We start from the raw sequence: 27272 nt of genomic DNA, 5'->3' as shown, positions 1-27272 counted from the left end.
AATACCCAGCAAAGCCCGCGGGTTTAAGCTCCCGCTGCCGCACACAAACACTTGTTGTGGTGCCAGAAGCTGGACCCCGGGATGAGTCGTTCGGGGGGGCGTCATCTCACACACCGTCGGGTGTGAGAAACGAGCATCTGTCGCCGAGCGGCAACGGCGTCCGAGACAGCCCCGAAACCAAAGGGAATCAAAAGTCGCCCGGTGGCGGTTTGATTGGTGCCGTAAAAGATGTGTCTACTCTGCGCTGCCAGAGCTTTCAGCAGCCAGACCTCCGATCCGGGACATGTGTTAACATTCACAGGTTAACTGTCACAGAAGTGTCCTCTGAGCAGGCCTGGATGTTTCTCTCGAATGTTTGTGGTGGCACAGATGGAGGAGAAGAACAGGCAGCTGCAGGAGAGGCTGGAGCTCGCCGAGCAGAAGCTGCAGCAGACCATGAGGAAAGCGGAGACGCTTCCGGAGGTGGAGGCTGAACTGGCCCAGAGGATCGCGGCGCTCACCAAGGTATCAACACGCGTCCCCCCCCCCACACACACACACACACCACCCCTCCCCTGCAGACGTCCCCTGGTGGTCCAGATGCTGTTTTCTATACCAAACTCCCCACGACGTGGAACTATTTGTTCTTATGGAGGCAGCCATCGACTGCAGAGTGTAGATTTCATTCACTCATCCTGTCTGTGTTTCCTGGGATGCTCCTCCTCCTCCTCCTCCTCCTCTTTCATTCTGTCCTTTAACATTACTCCTTCTCCATCCCTCCCCGTTCCGCCTCGAAGCGATAGACGCCCCTCTTTGATTTTTTTTTTTTTTCTTCTGGTAGAGGCTCCGGGCCTCGCGCCGCCGCTTCTCTTTTGTTTCGCCCCTTCAAAGGCTTTCAAACGCGGCCGTCATTGCTACCCCCCCCACCCCCTACTTCTTTCATTTTTTTTGTTTGCTTCCTGTCCCCGTACGCAATGCGGCCCATCTGTAGGCGGAGGAGCGCCACGGGAGCATCGAGGAGCGAATGAGGCACTTGGAATGCCAGCTGGAGGAGAAGAACCAGGAGCTGCTGCGGGTGAGTCACCGCGGAGGTCGTGGTGCCAGGCGGCGGCCCGCTGACGCGGCGCCCCGCTCCTGCACGAGCAGCTTGAGGCGATGACACATTGTCCGATTCATCGGCAGTAGACCAAATCAATGTGTCGAGTAGAATGAGTAGATCCCCGGTTTAGGAGAGAAAAAGCGTATGAAGCGTTAGTTGCATCCTGAGGAAGGTTAGACGTGTGTAGCCAGCAGGGTGCTGACCTGGTTTGACCTTGAATTGCAAAAGTTGGATCATCATTTCAAAACTTTGACTTGAGTTTTTATATTTGCAAAATCCATCCAAAGACGAGACTGTCCTCCCTTTCTTTGTACCATTATTAACCAGCCACGAGAGACTTTAGTATTGAGTTAAAAAAAGACGATTCAATCAAAACAAAAGCAATCATATACCTTATTATGCCCCCCCCCCCCCCTCCCCCCCAGGCTCGACAGAGGGAAAAGATGAACGAGGAGCACAACAAGCGCCTCTCGGACACGGTGGACCGACTCCTCACGGAGTCCAACGAGCGGCTGCAGCTGCACCTGAAGGAGAGGATGGCGGCTCTGGAGGAGAAGGTGGGGGCTGCTTCCGAGGAGCGCCTGCAGGCCACGGAGCTCCTCCTCCTCTGACTCCTTCTATCCTCTCCTTTGCAGAATGTGTTGATCCAAGACTCCGAAGGCTACAGAAAGCAGTACGAAGATTCGATACATGAAAAAGTAGGTGGCGAGAATGTGATGGCCGCGTTTATTCCTGTAATCGCCTACTCTTACCTGCAGGGGGAGGGGGAGGGGGGGGGTTCACACACCTGTCAACATCTTGTCAAATTGTGTTTTCTTCCAGACACATCTGGCAGAGGAGATCGACAAACTGAGATCCGAGCTGGACCAATTCAGATTGAGGGCAGGATCCCTCACAGAACCCACCCTGTCCCGGTACGGTGTGTGTGTGTGTGTGTGTGTGTGTGTGTGTGTGTCTCAACTGAACTTTGAACCTTTTGTCATGAACCGTATCCAGTCAATTGGTTTTAGGTGGATTAGTATCTGTCAACCAAATGTTTTTGGGTTCAGACTCAAGAAGCGAAGGACACAGATGCTTTAGGTTTTTTACCTTCTTCACATGGCTGCAGCAAAGAAAGCGTCTCTATTACTTGTTTATTGGTTTTTCTGGCTTCCTTTTCATGCTGCGTGACGTTCTGACATTACAGCTCTGATGTGTTGAGTGTAGCAGCCTTAATCTCCTCCAAACAATTTTCAGCCACAGAGGCATGCATAATGGACGCTGGTCCTTCAAGAAGTACACATAACACCACGCCATTGTGGCGCTGGAGGTACCCGAACGCAAGATTTGATTGGTTTACCGTCGGCTTTCCCGTCAACCACATCATTTTGCGTCTGATCTTTTGAATGTAGAGTAAAATGCATTTTCCTCGTGCGCATGTAAAGGCCCGCCCACATGCGGCATCGCTATGTCAGTGCATAACATCGCTCACAAAGAATCCTTCCTCAGGTCTCACCTGGACACGTCGGCCGAGCTCCGATTCTCGCTGGGGTCTCTGGCCGAAACCCAGTCGGACCACTACCGCTCGGCCAAGGTCATCCGGCGACCGAGGAGAGGTCGAATGGGTCTGCGTGAAACCAAGGTGATTTTATATAGATATAATTATATATCTATATAAAATATTTGTGTTTACTCAAGTGACTGAGTGATTGAGTGGTTATTTGAATTGGCCGACTCTAATTCATCCAGATGTTTTCAAACGTGTTAAACCTGAGGTTCCCATAACGCGCAGGCCAAGTCGCTGGGGGAGCACGAGTGGCGCTCGCAGCAGCTCGGCGTCCTGGGAGGACACCACTTCGAGAGCGACACGGAGATGTCCGACATCGACGACGACGACAGGGAGACGTTGTTCAGCTCCATGGACCTGCTGTCGCCCGGCGGCCACTCGGACGCTCAGACCCTGGCCATGATGCTGCAGGAGCAGCTGGACGCCATCAACAAGGAGATCCGGTACCCGTCGAAAGGCCTTTTACCGTGTAGCTCGCGTTGCTTTTTTTTTTTAGTAATCCAGAACATTCCCCCTCTTTATCAGTGTGTTCTACATTCAGAAAATATCTCAAAGTGCTTAATAAACCACATCGGGATTTAGTTGTCATCCTACTACTCGGTGCCAGTATTCAGTCACTTCCTGCCTACGAGCCGAGCCCTGTTCTCTTTTCAGTGTTGCAGGAAACGGGACCTGCGTCTCGCTTGTTAACCATCCGGCGCTGATAAGTACTCGTAACCCCCTCCCCCCCCCCCGGGGAGCCGCTCTACTGTGTTCCTAGTTTCAAGGGTTCTTTGTGTGGCTTTTTGGTCACTTTCAGGGAGCGTTCGCTTGAGAGCTGATGATAGAGATCATGAATGCAAAGAGCTGTCGGCTCATTCGAATTTTTGTGATCCGACTCGCTTTGGCCTCTGATTAGTTGGGCCTTGTGCTCTGGGTATTTAGTGGGATTTTAAGGCAAAGATACGACTGAACTCTGTCGGAGGGAATGAAACGACGCCGATGAAACGAGTCCGTCTTTTCCCGTCGAGCTGGAACCGATCGCTGACACCTTGAAAAGACTCGAAGGAAAACCCGCTTACCGCTGACCTTCTCCGCTCCCCACAAGGCTGATCCAGGAGGAGAAGGAGTCGACGGAGCTGCGCGCCGAGGAGATCGAGAACCGCGTGGCCAGCGTCAGCCTCGAGGGCCTCAACCTGGCCCGGATGCACCACCACGGAGCCTCCATCACCGCCTCGGCCACCGCCTCCTCCTTGGCCTCCTCCTCCCCGCCCAGCGGGCACTCCACCCCCAAACTGGATCCCCGGAGCCCGGCCCGCGATATGGAGCGCATGGGGGTCATGACACTGGTGAGTTGGTAGTAGGAGAAGAAGAAGGAGAAGTAGTAGTAGAAGACCCCTCCCCCAAAGCAAATTAGATGCTCAGATAGATGTCTCTGGAAGCTGGTTTTGGTAACAATATGTATTATTTCATTTGGGTAAGTGGTGTGTGAAATGTGTCGTGTTTTACTATGATTGTTTCTATGATTTTGATTCAGGCCAAAAGGGATTAGACGTCCTCCCATCACACAGCAGCATTTTATTTCATTTTTAGTTAAAGTCAGTGTTTCTAGCTCCAGGAATTTAAGATTTAATTTCAGAGATCTTGCAAAGAAATGAATGTCCCGCCGGATGTCCACAGCAGCTTATGCATCAACGTGCAAATAATCCCCAGAACAAGAGACATGTGTCCTTCACATAGAGGCTCAGATCGTATCGATCCAGTGGTGTGAATGAGACATGTGTCCTTCACATAGAGGCTCAGATTGCATCGATCTAGTGGTGTGAAGGAGACATCTGTCCTTCACATAGAGGCTCAGATTGCATCGATCCAGTGGTGTGAATGAGACATGTGTCCTTCACATAGAGGCTCAGATTGCATCGATCTAGTGGTGTGAATGAGACATGTGTCCTTCACATAGAGGCTCAGATTGCATGGTGTGAATGAGACATGTGTCCTTCACATAGAGGCTCAGATCGTATCGATCCAGTGGTGTGAATGAGACATGTGTCCTTCACATAGAGGCTCTGATTGCATCGATCTAGTGGTGTGAATGAGACATGTGTCCTTCACATAGAGGCTCTGATCGTATCGATCCAGTGGTGTGAATGAGACATGTGTCCTTCACATAGAGGCTCTGATTGCATCGATCCAGTGGTGTGAATGAGACATGTGTCCTTCACATAGAGGCTCAGATCGTATCGATCCAGTGGTGTGAATGAGACATGTGTCCTTCACATAGAGGCTCAGATTGCATCGATCTAGTGGTGTGAAGGAGACATCTGTCCTTCACATAGAGGCTCAGATTGCATCGATCCAGTGGTGTGAATGAGACATGTGTCCTTCACATAGAGGCTCAGATCGTATCGATCCAGTGGTGTGAATGAGACATGTGTCCTTCACATAGAGGCTCTGATTGCATCGATCTAGTGGTGTGAATGAGACATGTGTCCTTCACATAGAGGCTCTGATCGTATCGATCCAGTGGTGTGAATGAGACATGTGTCCTTCACATAGAGGCTCTGATTGCATCGATCCAGTGGTGTGAATGAGACATGTGTCCTTCACATAGAGGCTCAGATCGTATCGATCCAGTGGTGTGAAGGAGACATGTGTCCTTCACATAGAGGCTCAGATCGTATCGATCCAGTGGTGTGAAGGAGACATGTGTCCTTCACATGGAGGCTCAGATCGTATCGATCTAGTGGTGTGAAGGAGACATGTGTCCTTCACGTAGAGGCTCAGATCGTATTGATCTAGTGGTGTGAAGGAGACATCTGTCCTTCACATAGAGGCTCAGATTGCATCGATCCAGTGGTGTGAATGAGACATGTGTCCTTCACATCGAGGCTCTGATCGTATCGATCCAGTGGTGTGAAGGAGACATGTGTCCTTCACATGGAGGCTCAGATCGTATCGATCTAGTGGTGTGAAGGAGACATGTGTCCTTCACGTAGAGGCTCAGATCGTATTGATCTAGTGGTGTGAAGGAGACATCTGTCCTTCACATAGAGGCTCAGATTGCATCGATCCAGTGGTGTGAATGAGACATGTGTCCTTCACATCGAGGCTCTGATCGTATCGATCCAGTGGTGTGAAGGAGACATGTGTCTCTGATCGTATCGATCCAGTGGTGTGAAGGAGACATGTGTCCTTCACATGGAGGCTCTGATCGTATCGATCCAGTGGTGTGAATGAGACATGTGTCCTTCACGTAGAGGCTCAGATCGTATTGATCTAGTGGTGTGAAGGAGACATCTGTCCTTCACATAGAGGCTCAGATCGTATCGATCCAGTGGTGTGAATGAGACATGTGTCCTTCACATCGAGGCTCTGATCGTATCGATCCAGTGGTGTGAAGGAGACATGTGTCCTTCACATAGAGGCTCAGATCGTATCTATCTAGTGGTGTGAAGGAGACATGTGTCCTTCACGTAGAGGCTCAGATCGTATTGATCTAGTGGTGTGAAGGAGACATGTGTCCTTCACGTAGAGGCTCAGATTGTATTGATCTAGTGGTGTGAAGGAGACATGTGTCCTTAACGTAGAGGCTCAGATCGTATCGATCCAGTGGTGTGAAGGAGACATCTGTCCTTCACATCGACGCTCTGATCGTATCGATCCAGTGGTGTGAATGAGACATGTGTCCTTCACATAGAGGCTCAGATCGTATCGATCCAGTGGTGTGAAGGAGACATGTGTCCTTCACACAGAGGCTCAGATCGTATCGATCCAGTGGTGTGAAGGAGACATGTGTCCTTCACATAGAGGCTCAGATCGTATCGATCCAGTGGTGTGAAGGAGACATGTGTCCTTCACATAGAGGCTCAGATCGTATCGATCCAGTGGTGTGAAGGAGACATGTGTCCTTCACATAGAGGCTCAGATCGCATCGATCCAGTGGTGTGAATGAGACATGTGTCCTTCACATAGAGGCTCAGATCGCATCGATCCAGTGGTGTGAATGTGTGTTTTTTCCCGCTTTAACCGTTTCCTTTTCTCTGCCCCACAGCCCAGTGACCTGAGGAAACACAGGAGAAAGGTACGCGGTGCAACGATACAGATGTGCGATCCGCGGGCCCTCCCCCGAGGGTCGGTGTCCAACGTCCCTTTTCTCTCTTTTTTTTGTTGCCCCTCTTCTCCCTCAGATAGCGGCGGTGGACGAGGACGGCCGCGAGGACAAGGCCACCATCAAGTGCGAGACGTCGCCCCCGGCGACGCCGCGCACCGTGCGGATGACGCACACGCTGCCCGCCTCCTCGCACAACAACAACAGCAGCGATAGGTAGGCGCCCCGGCTCCTCGAAAAGGGGACACGCTCACGTCGTCGCCGTCGTCGCCGCTAAAAGACGCTTGTGTCCTCAGGATGGTGGCATCCCTGGAGGCGGAGGCCAGCGCCCTGAGCAGCGTGGCCAGCAGCCAGGACTCGCTCCACAAGCAGCCGAAGAAGAAGGGCATCAAGTCCTCCATCGGGCGGCTCTTCGGCAAGAAGGAGAAGGGCAGGATGGCACATCTGGCACACAGACACGTCATGTTAGATCCACAAGGTGGGGCGCCGCAGACGGGTTTCACTTAATGCCTGGTTTTGCATTTACTTCCACCCAAATAGCAGGACACATTTTACCATTACACAAGTATAAAAACACAAGAGCGGGCCTATGCATACTTCAGACAGAAGTAGGGTGCTCCTACACTGCATCAAAGTGAATGCATCACACTTGCAATTGTCAGTTGTAAAGATACTTGGTCAATTAAACTCAGCGGTTGAGTCACAGAACAGAAACATCAGTGGACAAAATATGCATGGATTTATACATTTTATTGTCATTTACTGTCATACAGTATCAATTCCCTCATAGTTACATTCCTCCCCCTCCTCTCAGCAACCATGATGGACCCCGACATGGCGGGCCAGGACATGGGGGTCGGCAAGCTGGGAACTCAGGCCGAGAAGGACCGCAGGTTGAAAAAGAAGTAAGCTTCGTCCAACAGAACCAGCACCAAACAGGTCCAAACAGCCCACATGTAGCATGTCCGCGTGGACAAATGGCCTCGTCAAGGCCCCATTGTTTAAGAGGCGATTGTTCGTGGAAGTCTTCTAGTATATAGTCACGATATTTTATTACCTATGGCCCTCTATGAAAGAGCCGTATGCAACACCCCACACTGAGAGTGGGATCGATTTTAAAAGCGGGGGGGGGGTGGGGGGGGTGGGGGGGATCAGCGTCCTACATCCGGACACGAGCCGAAGCCCAGACAATTGATCCCGAAAACCCGGATTGATCCCACAAAGCTCCCTCAATTTGGAAGCTACCAGCGGCTTTCCCAACACAACACGCCCCCCGTGGATTACACCATCGGGTACAGGACCCCACCCCCCACCCCCCTCCTTCCTGATATCTGAACGTGTGTGCGTGTGCTTGCGTGTGCTTGTGTGCATTTGCCATGTGGGCCAAATGATGAATGTCATTTGCTCGAAGTGCACACGGAGTCGTCACGACCAATAACTTTGCCCCCCCCCCCCCCCCCCCACCCTGTAGTGGATAGAGAGTGTCGCTCGTTGTGCGCCGTTGTTGTTGTTGTTGTTGTTTCTTCCGCTGCACTGACTTCTTCATAGCGGCGTCCGGGACTCAAGGGCCGCGCCTCCTCCACCAGCACCACCAGCACCTTGCATCTTGGCGCCCTCCTCCCCCCCCTCCTCCCCCTCCTCCTCCTCCTCCACTGCATGCCGTCCTGAGATGTTTCCATTTCAGCGTCTTGATCGATCGATACCGCCGTGGTCCTCGTTGTTGGTGTGCAGTGTCCCCCCCCAACCCCCCCCCAATCTGCTTCTTCTTGCTTTCTTCAAGAGGTAACGACGTGTACCTGAATGCATCCGGGCATCTGAATGTGAGGCCATGCAGGGGGGGGTCTTGCTGTGTTTCAGTGCATTTCTCATTCCCTCTGCTGCACGAGATGTGGTCGGGGACATTGATTTTGTTTTTGACTGGTCCACAGATGCTTCTATAAACGAGCGCGTGTGTGTGTGTTTAGAGAATCGGGAAGTGCAAATAAAGGTCATTAACATTTGTGTACTTTTGTCTCCCCCCCCCCCCCCCCCCCCCCGTCGCTCTCTCTTCTTTGCTCTCCGGTTCTCTCCTCCTCCTCCTCTTACCCTTCCTCTCCCTCTCACCATCCTCTGACTCTAAAGAAGCGGGTAAGTTGTGAGGACGTAACACTGACCTGCCGGATTGTGACCTGTTGTCTCAGCCATTTTGCCCTGTCTGCCCATGTCCTCCTGTCTGTCCGCCATGCGTCCTCTTCCCCCCCCCCCCCCCCCCCTCCCCCGGAAGACCAGTGCCAAAAGCTGCCGCCTCTCATCTCACCCGCGCGTGTGTCTTCTCTATCCCTCATGGCTGTTGACGACGCCGCCACTGCGCTCTTTCTTTCTTTTACCCCCCCCCCTCCCTTTTTACAGTTGAATGGCAGGTGCATCCCTGGACTGAGAATGTGCCGCCGCTAAAACTGGGGCCACTTTTGCAAACCCCGGAATGTCTTCCTCTCCTCATATGTGTCTCTATATCTATCTGTGTGTGAAATAACCAGCGGGGGCTTCTGGTTATGGGAAATGTTTTTATTCGTCATAACTGTTTCCCCCCCCAGCTATGTTCATTTAGACCTGACCTGAACATAACAAAAGAAAACATGAGCCATCTCCTCATGTGCTGGATGGATGAGACTGTAATTGTAACCTGGTTACACCCCCCCCCCCCCCCCCCTCATGTATGTGTGCTATCAGGCCTTCAAGGAGCGCTACATGTCTCCATGTCTAACTCTCTCCATTTGTCTAATTCCTTGACAACACCCTCAGGGAAAGCGTTGTTCTATCAAATAAAATGCCTTCTCCGAACAGAACAAGAGCCAAAGCTGTATTTTGGCGCGTCATGGTTTATGAGTGTGTGTGTGTGTTTGTGTGTGTTTGTGTGCCTCGGCATCAACGAGGAGTGCGACCTCCCCCCTCCCCCCACCCCCCCCCCCCCTCTCAGCAGAAGGAATTCGCAAACCGGCTGAACTGGGATCAGTTGGCCAGTTGTGCTTTGATGAGCGACGTGTTCCAATAAAAAAAAATTAAAAAAATCAGGCCGATATCTAAACTTGACGTGAGAAAATAATCCTTAAGTGTCAACATCATGTCAACATTTTGTTTGATTTTAAGATCCTAAACTCAGCACAGAGATGCAGAAATGTGCTTGTAGTACTTTCCTCTCATGCATTACACACACACACACACACACACACAATCCTGTTCTCACACACACTCTCTGCGACTGCGGGGATTTTGCAGCGAGCACGTGGAGGAGCATCCGAGTGTTGCGCGTTGGTCGTGACGTGCGAGTGCGTGCGTGCGTTCACCGAGCGTCTCCTCTGCCCCCCCCCTCCCCCTCCCCCTCCCCCCCCCTCAGGCACGAGCTGCTGGAGGAGGCCAGGAGGAAGGGTTTGCCTTTCGCCCAATGGGACGGTCCAACGGTCGTAGCCTGGCTGGAGGTGAGAAGCGCCCCCCCCCCCCCGTTAGAAACCCCCTCCTTCTCTTCCCACGCAGCCGAGCTCACCGCTCCTTTGTCTCTCCTCCTTTTCTCCCCCGGGGGGGGTTTGCGAAGCTGTGGCTGGGAATGCCGGCCTGGTACGTGGCGGCGTGCCGCGCCAACGTGAAGAGCGGCGCCATCATGTCGGCGCTCTCCGACACCGAGATCCAGAGGGAGATCGGCATCAGCAACCCGCTGCACCGCCTCAAACTGCGCCTGGCCATCCAGGAGATGGTCTCCCTCACCAGCCCCTCGGCGCCGCCCACCTCCAGAACCGTGAGTTGTGCACGAGAAGAAAAAAAAGCGCGGGCCCCCTGTTTTGGTAGAACGTCACTTACTCCACACCCCGCGCCTCGTGGCTCCCTGTTGTCATGGCGATTGCACAATTCTTTTTGACGCTCCCCCACCTGCTTCTCCTTTTACCTCACCTTCTCATCCATCCATCTTAGCCCAACATCCACTCATGACACTTTCATTACCGGGCATGCAACCCCCCCCACCCCCACCCCCTCCACCCCCCCATTCACGATTAGTGATTTGCACGTGTACCATGCGCCTAAACCGAGACCTTCTGTACCTTGTGGGGTTTTTTTTGTCCTCTTTGTGTGCCCTTCGACCCCCCCTCCCACCCCACCCCATCCCCACCGTCGGGTTTTCGGGGGCGGGCGGGCGGGGGGTGTGGGGGGGGGGGTGCAGTTCATGATCTGACTGTGATGCTATAACACTATTGGCTTACAGTGGTGCTGCTCTTCTTCTTTAACACTGCTTGCCCCTCCTACCGGACGCGTACTACCAACCCTGCTGCTGCTCTGTCTCTCGGGCTCTCGGGGGCCCCTCCCCCCCTCCCCACCCCTCCTCCTCCCCACGCCCCCCCCCGCCAACCGTAGCCGTCAGGCAACGTATGGCTGACCCATGAGGAGATGGAGACCATGGCAGCCCCTTCCAAAACGGTCAGTCCCCTTGTGTCCTTTCTCTGTCGGTCCTGTGCGACTGGGTGTGGGGTGGGGGGGGGGGGGGGGGCATTTAGCATTTAGCTTCTGCTAAGATCTGATAGCAGCTCTAGAGATGTGATGTGCGGTGGGATTGACTTCCACATCACGCTGCTTAAAGGTGTTTGTGGTCACGTGGTTTTCTGTGTCCTGGAATGATGGTCCATCTTTTCTCTCTCTCCCTTTGTCCAATCAGAAGTCCGACTCCGAGGAGGGCAGCTGGGCCCAGGTGAGGGAAACCCTGCTGTTATTTTCTTCACATTTGTCAAAGGCTATTTCACACACACACAGTCACACGTATCCAGTTGAAAGCGTCAGAGGTCCTGGATACTCTTTTCTACCAGACTCTAGCTTATGGCGACATGAACCACGAGTGGATAGGGAACGAGTGGCTGCCCAGTCTAGGACTACCTCAGTACCGCAGCTACTTCATGGAGTGCCTGGTGGACGCGCGCATGCTGGACCACCTCACCAAGAAGGACCTGAGGGTGCACCTCAAAATGGTGGACAGCTTTCACAGGTACCGGGACCTCTTTTACCTGCGTGGGAATCGGTATATAAATATGTAAGATCCCTTTAGTGTCGCATGACAACACATATGTATGATTATTATTATTTATTTTTTACCCCAGAACAAGTTTACAGTACGGGATCATGGGCCTGAAGAAGCTCAACTATGACAGGAAGGAACTGGAGAGACGCAGGGAGTACAGCCAGCACGAAATGAGAGGCAAGTCGCAACCGAAAAATGAACCGAGTCGAAAGTAGACGAGGCCTGAAGGTTGACACCTCTGTCCGTGTGGCCCGGGTACGCAGACGTCCTGGTGTGGAGCAACGAGCGGGTCATCCGCTGGGTGCAGAGCATCGGCCTGAGGGACTACGCCAACATCCTGCTGGAGAGCGGCGTGCACGGAGCTCTGGTCGCCCTGGACGACAACTTTGACTACAGCAGCCTGGCGCTGCTCCTCCAGATCCCCAACCAGAACACTCAGGTACCATGCGATGGCCCGTTGGCGCCGGGCCTTCCCTCGGGAGTTCTCGCGCCGCTCACCTGGTCCGTAGAAGAGCTGCCTGCTCTGCTAAAAATAGCCGGCTTTGTGGAAATCGTGTTTTTTTTTTTTTTCTCCTTCTCCTCCCTTCAGGCACGTCAGATTCTGGAGCGAGAGTACAACAACATGCTGGCGCTGGGCACCGACAGGAGGCTGGATGAGGTGAGATCCGCTTTCGATTCCGCCGCATCCGCGTCGTGACACGCGAAGCCCCCCCCCCCCCCCGCCCCCCTTTGTGACGATGACGCACCGGCACCCGGCCCTATTTATATCCACGATTGTTCAACCCGGTTAATTGGCTCACGCCGTCGAGCCCGGGAGAGAACTTTAGGAAGTTGAATGACGCTCTGAAAGCATGATCTGCGTATTTAATTCTCCCACACTGGGGGGGAGGGGGGGGGAATTATGCATCTTTCCATGGTTCCACGTCAACGCGTTGATCTAAAACGCGTCGCCCTAATAAACAAAGGCACAGATAACAAATGGTTACATTATTATCGAATATATATTTATTTCTATTTTTATTTCCACCAGTGCGACGACAAAGACTTCCGGGGGCCGTCGTGGAGGAGGCAGTTCCCCCCCCGGGACGTCCACGGTATAAGTATGATGCCCGGCTCGGCCGAGACGCTCCCCGCCGGGTTCCGTCTCACCACCACGTCCGGTCACTCCCGCAGGTTGCCCCCCGAGGGTGAGTTCTCCCCCCCCCCCCCCCCCCCCGCGCGCTGCTCATGCAGCATTTGTTTTTTTGTGTTCATTTTCCCATTTGTGGCCCCTCGAAGGGCCGCCGCAGAGTCGAACCCGCCTCAGGGTTTGCGGACCGCACCTGGGGGGTGGGGCAGGGGGGTTGGGGGGGGTCGGCGACTCGTTGTGTGACCCTGTCTCTTGTTCTCTCCGACTCGGTGACGGCCGCTGTCCTCAGTCCTCTATGAGGCGCTGGACGACAGTCCCGACGACATGTATTTGGATTGGTTTCAAGGTCAGCTATGTCCCGCTGAGGGACCCCCCCCCCCCCCCCCCCCTGTATCTCTCCTTTCCTCTGTGGTCCCTCTCTCTCTCTCTCTCTCTCTGATATTTTTATAGTTTTTTTTAAGTGATCGTGAGTCACCCTGGTTGTAAAAGCTGGGGCATCAAGTTATGGGTTCCAGAGCCATGCTTGCTGGTGTAACCCTTGAAGTTACCGTATATTTGTGTCTTTATTTACCAAGATTACTCGCAATGCAATCAAAAATCAAGTTTGTAAGTAAAAAAAAAAGATCAATTGATTGCTTGTCCAACTAGAATTTTCGGCTGCAAATAAAACCCCTGAAAATGGATGCGCTGTTTGGGCAATAAAGACGCAAATAGGCCTCCGTTTTAAGCGGCAAAACAAAAAAAGGCGGCTGGAGTGAGCGCGGCTACGTAAGGCGCCGTGGGACGAGCTTTACACAGTCAACAGTGTCCTCAACGTCTCAAATACCCAAAAACGGACCGTCTGTTTCTCCTCCCTCTGCTGTTGAACGAGAACACTGGCTGAAAGGGGGGGGGCTTTCCTGAGGTCATTGCGAGTTTTTACAACTTGGTTCTTTTTGTTTGTAGGTTTTGTTCCATTGTTTCAATTTGTGCTGTTAACAAAGTAACAAAAGTAACAAAACGTTGTAACAATGTGACAACATGGCTCAAAGACCCAAGTAATGTAATGGACTGTAACATGATCGTTTAAAGGGATGCACAGTGTGTTAGTGCTGTTACACATACCCCCCCCCCCCCCACCCCCCCCCCCCCACCCCCCCTACCGGAGTGTCACTCATCCCGATCCTCGTGGCCAGTGTTCATAGTGACACTGAACAGTCGCCCCGTGTCCCCCGTCCCTGTCCTCCTCGTGTCCTCGCGTGTGATGCGTGGCTTTGTCCCCTGAGGGCGATCCAAGTGACCTCCGCCGCGAGAGAGGAGGAGCTTTGCTTGCGATCACTCGAGGACGTCGAATCTCCCGTTCGTAGAGTTTCTCCTCCCCCCCCCCCCCCCCAACCCCCTCCGCGACGAGGAGGGACTTCAGTATTTAGACTTAAAGGGCCCCGTCTCTTGTTGTCTCCACGCAGTGGGATCCTCTGCAGGACAGCGGCTGGACAACTCCACGGTGAGAACCTACTCCTGCTGATGGGAGGAAGAGAGGCGCCTTAGACTGTACGCTGTATGTAACACCACGCTCCCTTCATCACACAGCAGAACCTCAGAACCACAGACACTCTTTTATTTTGGGGTTTCCAACGTCTCGGGGAGTTCAAGCCGTGTTTTTTTTTTTTTTTCTTTCCTTGTAGTCAAGAAGCTGTGGCGAGGTGGTAGGAGACGGCATCGGGACACTTTATCCTCTTTAATGTCTGTACGCTACATGCTGATTCTGTTTCAACGCGCTACCATGACCCATCGTATATACACTCACCGGCCACTTTATTAGGTACCCCATGCTAGTAACGGGTTGGACCCCCTTTTGCCTTCAGAACTGCCTCAATTCTTCGTGGCATAGATTCAACAAGGTGCTGGAAGCATTCCTCAGGGAGTTTGGTCCATATTGACATGATGGCATCACACAGTTGCCGCAGATTTGTCGGCTGCACATCCATGATGCGAATCTCCCGTTCCACCACATCCCAAAGATGCTCTATTGGATTGAGATCTGGTGATTGTGGAGGCCATTTGAGTACAGCGAACTCATTGTCATGTTCAAGAAACCAGTCTGAGATGATTCCAGCTTTATGACATGGCGCTTTATCCTGCTGAAAGTAGCCATCAGAAGTTGGGTACATTGTGGTCATAAAGGGATGGACATGGTCAGCAACAATACTCAGGTAGGCTGTGGCGTTGCAACGATGCTCAATTGGTACCAAGGGGCCCAAAGAGTGCCAAGAAAATATTCCCCACACCATGACACCACCACCACCAGCCTGAACCGTTGATACAAGGCAGGATGGATCCATGCTTTCATGTTGTAGACGCCAAATTCTGACCCTACCATCCGAATGTCGCAGCAGAAATCGAGACTCATCAGACCAGGCAACGTTTTTCCAATCTTCTATTGTCCAATTTCGATGAGCTTGTGCAAATTGTAGCCTCAGTTTCCTGTTCTTAGCTGAAAGGAGTGGCACCCGGTGTGGTCTTCTGCTGCTGTAGCCCATCTGCCTCAAAGTTCGACGTACTGTGCGTTCAGAGATGCTCTTATGCCCACCTTGGTTGTAACGGGTGGTTATTTGAGTCACTGTTGCCCTTCTATCAGCTCGAACCAGTCTGGCCATTCTCCTCTGACCTCTGGCATCAACAAGGCATTTCCGCCCACAGAACTGCCGCTCACTGGATGTTTTTTCTTTTTCGGACCATTCTCTGTAAACCCTAGAGATGGTTGTGCGTGAAAATCCCAGTAGATTAGCAGTTTCTGAAATACTCAGACCAGCCCTTCTGGCACCAACAATCATGCCACGTTCAAAGTCACTCAAATCACCTTTCTTCCCCATACTGATGCTCGGTTTGAACTGCAGGAGATTGTCTTGACAATGTCTACATGCCTAAATGCACTGAGTTGCCGCCATGTGATTGGCTGCTTAGAAATTAAGTGTTAACGAGCAGTTGGACAGGTGTACCTAATAAAGTGGCCGGTGAGTGTATGACAACATGCTTATGACGTGTTTAATAGCTTAGTGAAGAAAAAAAAAAGAGACAATTTCACCTGGTTTCACCTTTTTACAAAGACCCCCCCCCCCCCCACTGCCGTCCGATGTGAACTCGTTCTTCACTGACACAAGTATCAGATTGAATGTATTTGAAGATCATTCCATAAAAAAAGGTACCAATCACACGTCCTGCAGAAACCTCATCGACTGACCAGTACCTCGGTCTAAACTACTCGCTGTGCCCCCCTCCAGGTTCCGTTCTGATGGAAGATGAACTGGTGGAGGGGCTGCACAGGCCGAGGGAACGTACCATTCGGATGACACGCACTGCCAAGAAGCCCTGCTCTCCTCTCTGACCTTCCTCCTCCTCCTCCTCCTCCTCCTCCTCCTCCCTTATAATGTGGGCACCAGATGCCGGTGCTAACCTGTCCCCGCGGGCCGCCCTGTTGTCACCGTTTTTACCTTTTACATGTACAGTAACTTGTCGAAGCATAACGTACTGTCTATTTCTTCTACAGGAGATGTGTAGGTTATCTGTAAATAAATATGCCATTTTTTAATATATACACACATCTGATCTATGTATAAAAAAAAAAAGATATTCAGAGTTTGTGCAACGAGAAAACCGTCCCTCCACCTCATTTAGTGGACCATAGATGAATATATATGCTGCTCTTTAACCCGTCTCCATATCACCCCAGCCTCTCTGGGTCATTTTGTACATGTGGGTTTTATTTTATTTTTTTCTCCATCGTGCTTGTGATGATGAACCTGTGAGGGGAGGATACCACATGTAGGAACACCTGCCCTGTAGTGGGGTAGAAAAACCACAAACACCGTCATGAAAGCGGCGTTTTTAAGAGGACGTGCTAACAAAGCGCGCCGGGGGTCACATGACGAGCACTTTGACCCGATCGCATCGGCTCAACGGACCGAAGCCAAAACACCAGAGATTTGGACTCCGAAGTCACACAAACCTTCTTCTGAGAGGACAAAAAAGCAGGACGACATTCGTAGAACCCGTCAATTGTTGTACTGTATGTTTCTGTCAGGCGATACAATAACACGAAAGGACACACACACACACACACAAACTCAGCCACGCTGGCCTTCCCCCCCCCCACCAGGCGTAGAGTGTGTATGGCCACGTTGGCGTAAGGCGACCTTTGCTTGCTGTGATTCGGTGTTACTGTTGACTCTTTGTTTGTCGGAGTTTCCATGGTAACCTGCTGTACAGCCCTGTCACCTGTCCTTCAGTTATTTCTTACGACGCTTTTCTTCTGTTTTTACATCTTCGACTTGCACGAGTAAGGATTTGTTTTAATTTGTGCCCATTTTTTAAAAATTTTATTTATTACTTGTAAATGATGGTGAGCAAGCACATTTTCATTGTCAATAAAAAAAAAAACTGTCAGTGAATTGTCTTAATTATTTGTCATTGGATAAAAAATGTGTATGGCTCTGCTCATTGGTAATAAAAGCCTTGAATCCAAAACAGTTTCAAGTTTTTCAGGTTCACACGCAGGTAGTAGACGCGTGATGTCATCATTGTGAACGGAAGCGCGGCTTCCTGGGGACGGACTTCTTTGAGTTCCCATTGGTTCGCTTTCTTCATCATCCGATCATCCGACAGGGCGACTCAATCGCCCCGATTTCGCAGCGCTTTTTCGGCGTGCCTCTCGATGTCTTTGAACACTTCTGGGTCCTCAATGGTTGGAGTGATCTAAAAAGGAAAAATAATCGTTCCGTTCAAATCAAAACCAATAAATTGTTTATAAAAAACATAACAAAGCATGTCGGATAAAATCATTGTCAAAAAAGATTGAACATTGAAAAAAGTCAGTGACGGTCACAGTATAATATGTTGAAAAAAGGGAAAAGGTTGTTCACAAACAATGTCTAAAAAGGTTTAATTGAAAACTGCCAAAAAAATGTATATATATAGAATAGTATAATAAAAGTAAAGGTTCCCCAGAGGAGTCAGTCAAGTAAATCTAAATATAGGTCCGAGAAGGTTTGTTTTTCATGGGCATCGTTTCCATTTCACAGAACCGTACTAAATAAAAATCTCTATTTCTGTACACAGTGCTGAGTCAAACCAGTCAGCTGACCAGGGCAGAGAGTCCAGGCTCCGCCCCCACCCACCCGAGTCGTACCTTATACGGCTTGCCGTTGACGAGGTTCGCCAAAGCCGAGCGGGGGATCTTGCCCGAGCGCGTTTTCGGCAGCGCTCGCACAAAAAGCACCTTCCTGAAGGCTGCCACCGGCCCGACGGTGTCCCTCACCAGCTTCACCACCTCCTTCGTGATGTCCTGCTCCGTTTTCTGCACACCTGAGAAAACAATGTCAACGAGCACGTGTGGGTTTTTTTGTTTTTTATTTTCTGGGCAAGTTAAAAATAAATAAAAGGGGATGTGTGACAAAAGTAGCAGATGTTTTAGAACATCGTCTGGCATGTCTCACCATTCTTGAGCACGCACAGAGCCAAGGGAACAACACCCTTCAGCGCGTCCTCCAGACCGACCACAGCGCAGTCTCCGATGGCAGGGTGCTGCAAAACTGACTGCAAAACACGCACACACACACACACACACGCACATGCATCACAACGCCGTATGAGAGGAGCCGGCGAAAGCCGCTCTGTCGTCCTTCTCTCACCTCTTCCAGCGCTCCGGCCGACAGCCTGTGGCCCGCCACGTTGATGACGTCATCAGACCGGGACATGATGTAAAGGAAACCCTCCTCGTCCACAAAACCCGCATCCATGGTGTCGTAGTAACCCTGATGGTGGAAATTAGGAAAGAGTGCATATGCATGGCAGTGTGGTAGTGAAGGGTTTCGCCACTAGAGGGCCCCCCTCGTACATCACACGCGGCCCTCCTCACACTGACACATGAGAGGGCATCAAACCCCCCAACAATGGTTTCATAAAAATCACACAGCTGCGCAAACAATTTCACGTGCAATAAACCCTCGGTGACGGCATGTCTTACTGGGAACTTTGTGAAGTAGAGCTCCTTGTACAGATCCGGGTTCTGCCACAGCGACAGCGCGGCACCAGGTGGCAACGGCGGTCTGAGGGGGAAGGTCGTATGAAAAGGTCAACCAGCACTTAATGAGCATCAAGGGAAGTCTATCAGATTTTACCCAAGAAAGTAATGGACACACACACACACACACACACACACACACACACACACAGAGCTCAGTTACTCCGTCTTTGTTTATCCAAAGATTGACATGAATCCCTCTTCTTGAGCGAGATGATCCCATTTCTGCAGGAGAAAACTCTTATTCATAATGCCGAATGCAAAACACTTCATTTGACTAAAGTGGATGTAAAAAATTCGTTTAAAAAGCATGATTCCAGCGGACTGCAGCACAATCTGCCCATTTGCATCCAATATTTTTTGAATGATTAAACTATATACAGGTGAAACTCAAAAAAATCATGCAAAAGCTCATTACTTTCAGTAATTCAACTTAAAAGGTGAAACTAATATATTAGTATATACATACAGTATATATTATATATTTCATAGCCATAATCATTATATCAAAAAAAGGCTTGAAATATCTTGCATCTTGCATGTACTGAGTCTATATAATATATTAGTTTCACCTTTTAAGTTGAATTACTGAAAGTAATGAGCTTTTGCACGATATTCATGAGTTTCACCTGTATATATATATATATATATATATATTAGGGCTGTCAAATGATTAAAAAATTTAATCAAATTAATCAGAATTTTCAGTGGATTAATCATGATTAATCACACCTGAATCCTAACCATTTTTTCTTTCTGAAATGCATACTAAAGATAAATAACAGGACACAGATACATAATTATCATTATTATCATCATTATTATTTTTTACATAAATACATGTTATTGATATTTTTTTTTTAAATAATCATGAAGTGCATTCCCTAGAAGAGTCACTTTCCTGACCTGAATCATTTGTCACACTACGCATGCGTGAAATGCGTCAAAAAAATTGACGTAATTAACAACAAACAGCTAATTAACGGCGTTAACGCGCTATTTTTGACAGCCCTAATATATACAGTATATATACACTCACCGGCCACTTTATTAGGTACACCTGTCCAACTGCTCGTTAACACTTAATTTCTAAGCAGCCAATCACATGGCGGCAACTCAGTGCATTTAGGCATGTAGACATTGTCAAGACAATCTCCTGCAGTTCAAACCGAGCATCAGTATGGGGAAGAAAGGTGATTTGAGTGACTTTGAACGTGGCATGATTGTTGGTGCCAGAAGGGCTGGTCTGAGTATTTCAGAAACTGCTAATCTACTGGGATTTTCACGCACAACCATCTCTAGGGTTTACAGAGAATGGTCCGAAAAAGAAAAAACATCCAGTGAGCGGCAGTTCTGTGGGCGGAAATGCCTTGTTGATGCCAGAGGTCAGAGGAGAATGGCCAGACTGGTTCGAGCTGATAGAAGGGCAACAGTGACTCAAATAACCACCCGTTACAACCAAGGTGGGCATAAGAGCATCTCTGAACGCACAGTACGTCGAACTTTGAGGCAGATGGGCTACAGCAGCAGAAGACCACACCGGGTGCCACTCCTTTCAGCTAAGAACAGGAAACTGAGGCTACAATTTGCACAAGCTCATCGAAATTGGACAATAGAAGATTGGAAAAACGTTGCCTGGTCTGATGAGTCTCGATTTGTGCTGCGACATTCGGATGGTAGGGTCAGAATTTGGCGTCTACAACATGAAAGCATGGATCCATCCTGCCTTGTATCAACGGTTCAGGCTGGTGGTGGTGGTGTCATGGTGTGGGGAATATTTTCTTGGCACTCTTTGGGCCCCTTGGTACCAATTGAGCATCGTTGCAACGCCACAGCCTACCTGAGTATTGTTGCTGACCATGTCCATCCCTTTATGACCACAATGTACCCAACTTCTGATGGCTACTTTCAGCAGGATGAAGCGCCATGTCATAAAGCTGGAATCATCTCAGACTGGTTTCTTGAACATGACAATGAGTTTGCTGTACTCAAATGGCCTCCACAATCACCAGATCTCAATCCAATAGAGCATCTTTGGGATGTGGTGGAACGGGAGATTCGCATCATGGATGTGCAGCCGACAAATCTGCGGCAACTGTGTGATGCCATCATGTCAATATGGACCAAACTCCCTGAGGAATGCTTCCAGCACCTTGTTGAATCTATGCCACGAAGAATTGAGGCAGTTCTGAAGGCAAAAGGGGGTCCAACCCGTTACTAGCATGGGGTACCTAATAAAGTGGCCGGTGAGTGTATATATATATATACACATCAGCACTTACAAAAAACACACAATGCTTGGAAGCCGTAGCGCATTCCAATGAGCTGACTCTCGGTTATGATATTATGAAGCCACAGACTTCCTGGCCACGAGGAGGGAAATACAGCCACACAGCTGTTCCCGTCTGTTGGCGGCTCCTCCTGTGGTCGCCGCCCCTCCAACCCCCCCCCCCCCCCCCGGAGCCGCAGCACATGTGGATTCCCTGGAAATCCCCCCGCGTGTTGGCCGTTACCACGGACACGGAGGCGGCTCGTTAGATGACTGAAGATGACACCGAGGGAGAGTGGCCTTACCTCACCACGATATTCCCCAGGGTCCTCGGCCTCACCTCCCGCATGTCGTCATCGACCACTTTGACTGGTGGAGAGAGAGAGAGATACAGAGAGAGCGGTTTGCATCGAGTGAAAAGCCGCTGCCATGTTTTTTTTGTTGGTGAAATGTGGAGAATTCAGCCATGCTGAGGGCTCTTTACCATCGTAGCCTGGCACGGGTTTGCCAGCCTGACCTGCAGGTGGCGTGAGCGAGTTGCCCAGACCGATGCACGAGGAGGTGATGGCTGAGCCGGTTTCTGGAGGAGACACAAAAGGAGCCACAAAGACATCGCATCAACGAGGGAGTCAAAGCACTTCACTTCCTGCTTTCTGTCACTTCCTGCTGTGAGCGGCAGCAACGTGTGTCCACGAGCCTTCGAGTGATTGACAGCTGCTTATTCCGCAGGAACACGATGACGGCTTTAACAAGATGACTTTGGACGTTCGCTCACTATCTCCAGGTGTGTGCTCCTCGCACAGAGGGGATGCGTGAATATTAAAACAAGCCTTCTCGCCACCGAGGGATCGTCTTTGTGGCGGCGCCTCGTCAGACCTCGAGCTGTTTGAACCATCCGTCATGTTTAAACTGCCCCCCCCCCCCCAAAAAAAGTTTCTACACATTACAAAAGGTCTGCAGACCGGATTCAAAGACACAGGCTTTGCTGTTGGTTGATGAGGGGATTAGCTTATCAAAGGAAGGGGGGGGGGGGGGGGGGGGCAGCCGTGTTTGACCCATTGATCAGCAGCAGGTCGCTGCAGGGGTTCAAAGCCTGTCAGTGTCAGCGTTAGACAGAATTAAGCAGCCATTTTTTTCCTTTTTTCTTTAAGGGGGGGGGGGGGGGGATCTACCCGGTCAGACAGCAGCCAGCAGCTGCAGGAATCTTTTAAACTATCTATAATTGTAATAATTGCAAACAATTATTAAGAGGTTTTAATATCAAAAACCCAGACGGACCTAGATGACATCATCTCATCAGCCACTGAACTGGGAGGACGGCGTTTTAAAGAGCCCGACTGAATGGTCCGTGGAGGAGGGCTGAACCCGGGGGGGGGGGCGCTAGCGGTGATTCAGGCCCCCGGGCGAGTATGTTCAGGGAGCTAAATGCAAAGAGACATTATAATTGGACCGTGACATTTTACAAGGGAGCGAACCGGCTTCCAGGCGTGAAACCATCAAAAAGAAAAGCAGTTAAAACCATCCGACTAAATTGCACTTAAACGTTTCTCCCCCCCCCCCCCCCCCCTCACGCGAGACGACCAATGAACTTGTTCCTTCATCATTCCATAACACATCACGAACCCCTCACCTGCAATAGAAGAGACTAAACTAACTCACCCGGAACAGGGTTTCATTACTTAAAGCAGGCGGTACACTCATTGATGGAGATATGAGGCTATTGACAGCAATCCTCCCACCAGAACCGGGCCTGCTTGAGGGCTCGAGATGAACCAACGTCCTCCAGATGAAACGGGGAGGAAAGTGCTTCTATTCTGGTCACATCGTGCCGAGCAGATTAAATATGCTGGATATGAAAGGCGCCGGGATGAGACAGGTGAGTGGATTGAAGAGGAGAGAAAACATCACTCACACACACACACACACACACACACACGGGCTGTGTGTTGTGAGTCTTTGGCACACACAAACACGCACAAACACGCTCCTCGGGTACCAGTGTTCATCACCGTCCTCCCCTTTGTTGTCCGCTGCCTCTCGCTGCCTCTGCCTCGGCACACAAACAAATCAATCTTCTTTCGACCTGTTGGAGATGCGCTTGGGCCAGTGAGAGGCATCTCGAGTGTGATGAATGGGGAGTGCGTGGGGCGGGGGTGGGGGGTGGGGGGGGGGCTATTGAGTAGTCGTGTTCATTAGTTGTGGCTTGGGAGGAGGAGGAGGAGGGAGGGGGAACAAAGATGGCGCTTCTCGGTTTGTCTGGAAGCGGGTGATACAGCGGGATGGTGATGTCGCCCACCGGAGACGGGAGGAAATGGGATGGGCAGCTACGTCTCCCTCACACACACACACACACGCACACACACACACACACTCCCATTTGCATTCCATTTTTTTTAGGCCCTTCACAGACTCTCTGAGGCTCCGATTTGGAAAAAAGGCCAAATTTGGCAAAGGCCAAATCTATTTTCGACGCCACAATTGATCCGACGAGACGGGTGCTTCGAAGAGGGAGGGGGCGGGGTCACCTGCTGTCACCCCTGAGAGCGACGGTAGAGACACCTGAAGCACTACTGACCAGTAGTCCATCCACTCACTGGTGAGGCAGCCGGGAACCTGCCGGCTGGAAACACACGTTTGTTGCCAGGCAACACCAGTGACATCAGCAACCTCCACCCCCCCCCCCCCCCCCCCACCGCCAATGGCACTCGATTCTTAAAATAGCGCACACATTCTATTATCAGGCTTCACAATGGGAGAAATTTTCTCATGCGAAAGTGAGGGGAAGCGTCCGAGCGCCTTCATGCACGGCGGCACTCAGGAGGCCGATGAAATCTACTGATGTGAAATCTACTGATGTGAAATCTACTGATGTGAAATCTACTGATGTGAAATCTACTGATGTGAAACCCACGCGCGCTGCCAGCGCCGTTTCTGTTTGTTTTTTTCATCCTGAGGACCCGGGGAGCGCGTGACCTCCCACGCCGCCGCCGCTCGCCACCCCACCGCCCCCCCCCCCCGGCGTGGATGCGATGGGAGCTGTGGGAGGAGGGAGAGAGAGAGAGAGAGAGAGCTGATTTTTTTTCCCTTAAATATCCTGAGCCGGATGCCGTTAAGCTTTTTTTTTTTCTTCCAATGAAGCGCTACGAGCATCATGAGACGATGTCAGGCGGCAACGAAGCAGGCGACGCATCGTTCAACGGGAGCCCCAGACACACAATAAATAAATGACGATGCAGCAGATTTACACCCGGGCGCCGGGGGGAACAAACGCGTACGTCGTCCATCGAGAGTCGATGCGCTCGTGGAGGAAAGTGCACCGAAATGAAAGTGCATGTTTATCTCAACGCGCTGCTCTGTTCCCTTCCGTTTGCCCTCTTTGCTCGCCATTGATTTTCAGCTCAGGGCCGAAATATTACATCACGGGACGGAAAAGAGATTCACGGTGATTGATTGTGTTCAGTTTCTATCTATTCCTTTCTGCTGAGCTACAAGTAGACGGACAGTTATCCCTATTTGGAGTTGCAAACCAAAAAACGAGCTAGAAAAAAAGCTAGAAAAAGCTTGAAAGTCAAAAGGCAAAAACAAACTTTGTTTTTGAGTGTTTTTACTTTCCTGAGTTTCTCGAAAGGAGGAATCCATCCTTCCTTTTTTTTTTAAATAATCGATGCTGGACGTCCACCGACGTTTGTCTCACACGTTGTGGGGGGAACGTGCGCCGCGTGCTCGAGGCCCGAAGCGACGCACGTTAGCATTATTCACCAAACGTTGGTTTTACACTTGGTGAGGCCGGGAAACGTCTTAAGAGAAACGTCAAACCGGGGGGGGCGGGGGGAGGGGGGGCGTGTAGAACGTGCCGGACCCTCCTTTTCGCCCCACACGCTCCAAGACAAAAGGGAAAGCAAGCGTGACGAGCTGTGACCCCGTCTGGCGTGAAGAAGTGGAGCCCCCAACGGGGTTCACACATCCAGACAAAAAGACACGTTTTCCTCCCAATGCATCGCCATAGAATCGCCTCAGTGTGTGAGGAACAAACGTCTCCTTTGTTCCACAGGAGATGAAACGTTAAAGGCTGGAGCTTCAGAGAGAAAGAGGAGAATCAGCAGCTCTGTTCGGCACGAGGGGGGAAGGGGGGTGGGGGGGGGGGGGGGGGGTCGTTCAGTAGGGTGTCCATCCGTCTGCTCGGTGCCAGTCAGACACAATGCAACATTTCTGCAATGTTTCCGACAGCGAGCTCTTGGGACCGCCTCAGACGTACCGTCCACACGGTGAAGGTCAATGTCTCACACATCTCACACCGAGGCGTCGGCCAGCAACGATCCTACGAGGGGAGGGCGGGTGGGAAGGGGGAGGGGGGGGGGGGGGAAGACATTACGAAAAACAAAAGAGACGTCCAACTGGGCTCTTTCGCCGTCCCCGGAACATTTAATCATAGTTCAGTGGGACGTGAGGAGGACTGCAGTCAAAAATCAAGTGCATGGGGGTGGGGGGGGGGGGGGGTCTGGATGAAAGCCTCTTGTCCAACAAGCGGGGTCTTTTTATTATTGCATCACATTAACTGTTTTTATGGAACTTTCCATGATTGCCGTTCTCCACCCCTTTCGAAATATTCAACCAGCTAATATTTCCATTTTGAGCAATTGCTGGTATTAAAGACACATTAAATTGACTGCTTTCTGATTGCTTTCTTTCCTTTATCTCTTTTTTTCTAAGCACATCACACGTCACTCACGGTCCCTTCGGGTCGATTAAACACCAGTGAACTCAGCTTAGACGCACACGCCGCTGCCCGGGTCCACTCTAAAAGCTCCGACTCCCCATCCTTTCCGACCATGACTCTCATTCTCAGATCCCTCAGATCTCCCTAACTGGTGAAGGTCAGAGGAGGTCATTATAAATCACACACGGGGTTCTTTTAATGTCACAATGACTCCGGTGGAAAGGGTCCAATCCCACGCCGGGTCAGCATCATACGGGGGTTAATCGCAGAGGGCGATGTGATAAAACGTTCTTCATAATGACTCAGTGCTTTAAAGGGGGAAAAAAAGGGATTTCCTGAAATTATATATTTTCTCAAGGTCAGGTTAATGTCAATGGAATAATAAAGCACAGCAAAGGGCACTGATAAGCTTAAGACCAGGCCGATTCTCAGAGATCAAGTTAAATTAAAACATCACCTACAGTTCCGGTTAATAAAGGTACACTTTGAAACGCTTCCTCGCCATCATAAGAACTTAATCCCTAAAGTTTGGAGGGTAAAGTGCTTCTCGACTTGATTAAATCGCACATGGCGGCCTCACACGCAGCATTTGAGAGGGAATAAATGTGTTTTAATGACTTGAACTTCATCCACCATTAAAAAGTACGGGAATCAGGTTTTATTCATATTACTACGGTGATTTGAATGGGGGGGGGGGGGGGGGGCTATTAGTGAGGTGCAGATCAGAGAGTCGAAACCTTCCTACCAGTCTGCCACCAGTGATCCAGTACGGGAACCCCGAAGCTGCTTTTCGCCCATTCCAGCGTCTCCACGTCGCAGCGCTCGCCCGCCAGGAACAACGAGCGCAACCTGCAAGGACACCGGGGGACACCTGTCAATCAACATTCTAACCACAGAAATAAGGATCTGGGTCTTTGACTTTTTGAATGCACTAAATTGGGAAAAGCTGCAGAGTCCTGCAAAGGCCACCCGAATCCCAGTGACCCAAAACACAGCAGCCTCTATCTTCAGGCCTTCCCCTTCTGCCCCATCATTTCTCCACAAACCCCCCCCCCCCCCCCCCCCCCCCTTCCCCCTCCTGACAGCCTGGTCATATCGGAGCTCTGAGGCTCAGGTCACAGCGGCGCCGGAGATGCATCGACTGATTGCTTCATTTTCCCCTTTCGCAAAAAAAACGACTGCTGGGCGTCGCTCATCGCTCGCCACCCTGCGCGGCGGCGAAATGGCTTTTCAGCCGCAATTCAGCCCCCCCCCGCTGAAGCATAGTTTTTCTTCCCCTGCTGTCTCCCTGAATTATGTTCCATTATTTATTTCACGCACATTCGTCTGAATAATAACAGAATAACACGATCC

General features: G+C 50.9%; 2 protein-coding genes across 6 annotated transcripts in view; one reads left to right on the top strand and one right to left on the bottom strand.

Annotated features, from left to right (window-relative positions):
- Nucleotides 1-16668, top strand: part of ppfia2 (PTPRF interacting protein alpha 2) — a 63453-nt gene extending 46785 nt beyond the window's left edge. For 3 of the 5 annotated variants that reach the window (XM_062559576.1, XM_062559575.1, XM_062559579.1), the window contains 23 exons: nucleotides 370-504; nucleotides 971-1054; nucleotides 1504-1635; nucleotides 1714-1776; nucleotides 1901-1992; nucleotides 2567-2699; nucleotides 2850-3067; nucleotides 3712-3952; nucleotides 6655-6684; nucleotides 6791-6927; nucleotides 7008-7189; nucleotides 7526-7616; nucleotides 10085-10166; nucleotides 10280-10480; nucleotides 11092-11154; nucleotides 11390-11422; nucleotides 11538-11713; nucleotides 11826-11923; nucleotides 12010-12185; nucleotides 12336-12404; nucleotides 12777-12933; nucleotides 14321-14412; nucleotides 16136-16668. In XM_062559576.1, the coding sequence (XP_062415560.1) occupies nucleotides 370-504; nucleotides 971-1054; nucleotides 1504-1635; nucleotides 1714-1776; nucleotides 1901-1992; nucleotides 2567-2699; nucleotides 2850-3067; nucleotides 3712-3952; nucleotides 6655-6684; nucleotides 6791-6927; nucleotides 7008-7189; nucleotides 7526-7616; nucleotides 10085-10166; nucleotides 10280-10480; nucleotides 11092-11154; nucleotides 11390-11422; nucleotides 11538-11713; nucleotides 11826-11923; nucleotides 12010-12185; nucleotides 12336-12404; nucleotides 12777-12933; nucleotides 14321-14379 (2652 nt within the window). In that variant the 3' untranslated portion in view covers nucleotides 14380-14412; nucleotides 16136-16668. The remainder of the gene's footprint in view (nucleotides 1-369; nucleotides 505-970; nucleotides 1055-1503; nucleotides 1636-1713; nucleotides 1777-1900; nucleotides 1993-2566; nucleotides 2700-2849; nucleotides 3068-3711; nucleotides 3953-6654; nucleotides 6685-6790; nucleotides 6928-7007; nucleotides 7190-7525; nucleotides 7617-10084; nucleotides 10167-10279; nucleotides 10481-11091; nucleotides 11155-11389; nucleotides 11423-11537; nucleotides 11714-11825; nucleotides 11924-12009; nucleotides 12186-12335; nucleotides 12405-12776; nucleotides 12934-14320; nucleotides 14413-16135) is intronic. The other 2 variants (XM_037462095.2, XM_062559578.1) reach the window with 2 other exon arrangements.
- A 549-nt stretch (nucleotides 16669-17217) lies between these two features.
- The window catches only part of acss3 (acyl-CoA synthetase short chain family member 3), an 11756-nt gene continuing 1701 nt past the window's right edge, over nucleotides 17218-27272 (bottom strand). Inside the window, 8 exon segments of the mRNA XM_062558414.1 lie at nucleotides 17218-17606; nucleotides 18040-18215; nucleotides 18347-18446; nucleotides 18542-18664; nucleotides 18877-18958; nucleotides 21508-21571; nucleotides 21687-21782; nucleotides 26665-26790. Of these exon segments, the coding sequence (XP_062414398.1) occupies nucleotides 17523-17606; nucleotides 18040-18215; nucleotides 18347-18446; nucleotides 18542-18664; nucleotides 18877-18958; nucleotides 21508-21571; nucleotides 21687-21782; nucleotides 26665-26790 (851 nt within the window). The 3' untranslated portion in view covers nucleotides 17218-17522.

This window comes from Pungitius pungitius, chromosome 2 (genome assembly GCF_949316345.1).
Source record: "Pungitius pungitius chromosome 2, fPunPun2.1, whole genome shotgun sequence".
Lineage (NCBI taxonomy): Eukaryota > Metazoa > Chordata > Actinopteri > Perciformes > Gasterosteidae > Pungitius > Pungitius pungitius.
This window is presented reverse-complemented; position numbering and strand designations above follow the sequence as displayed.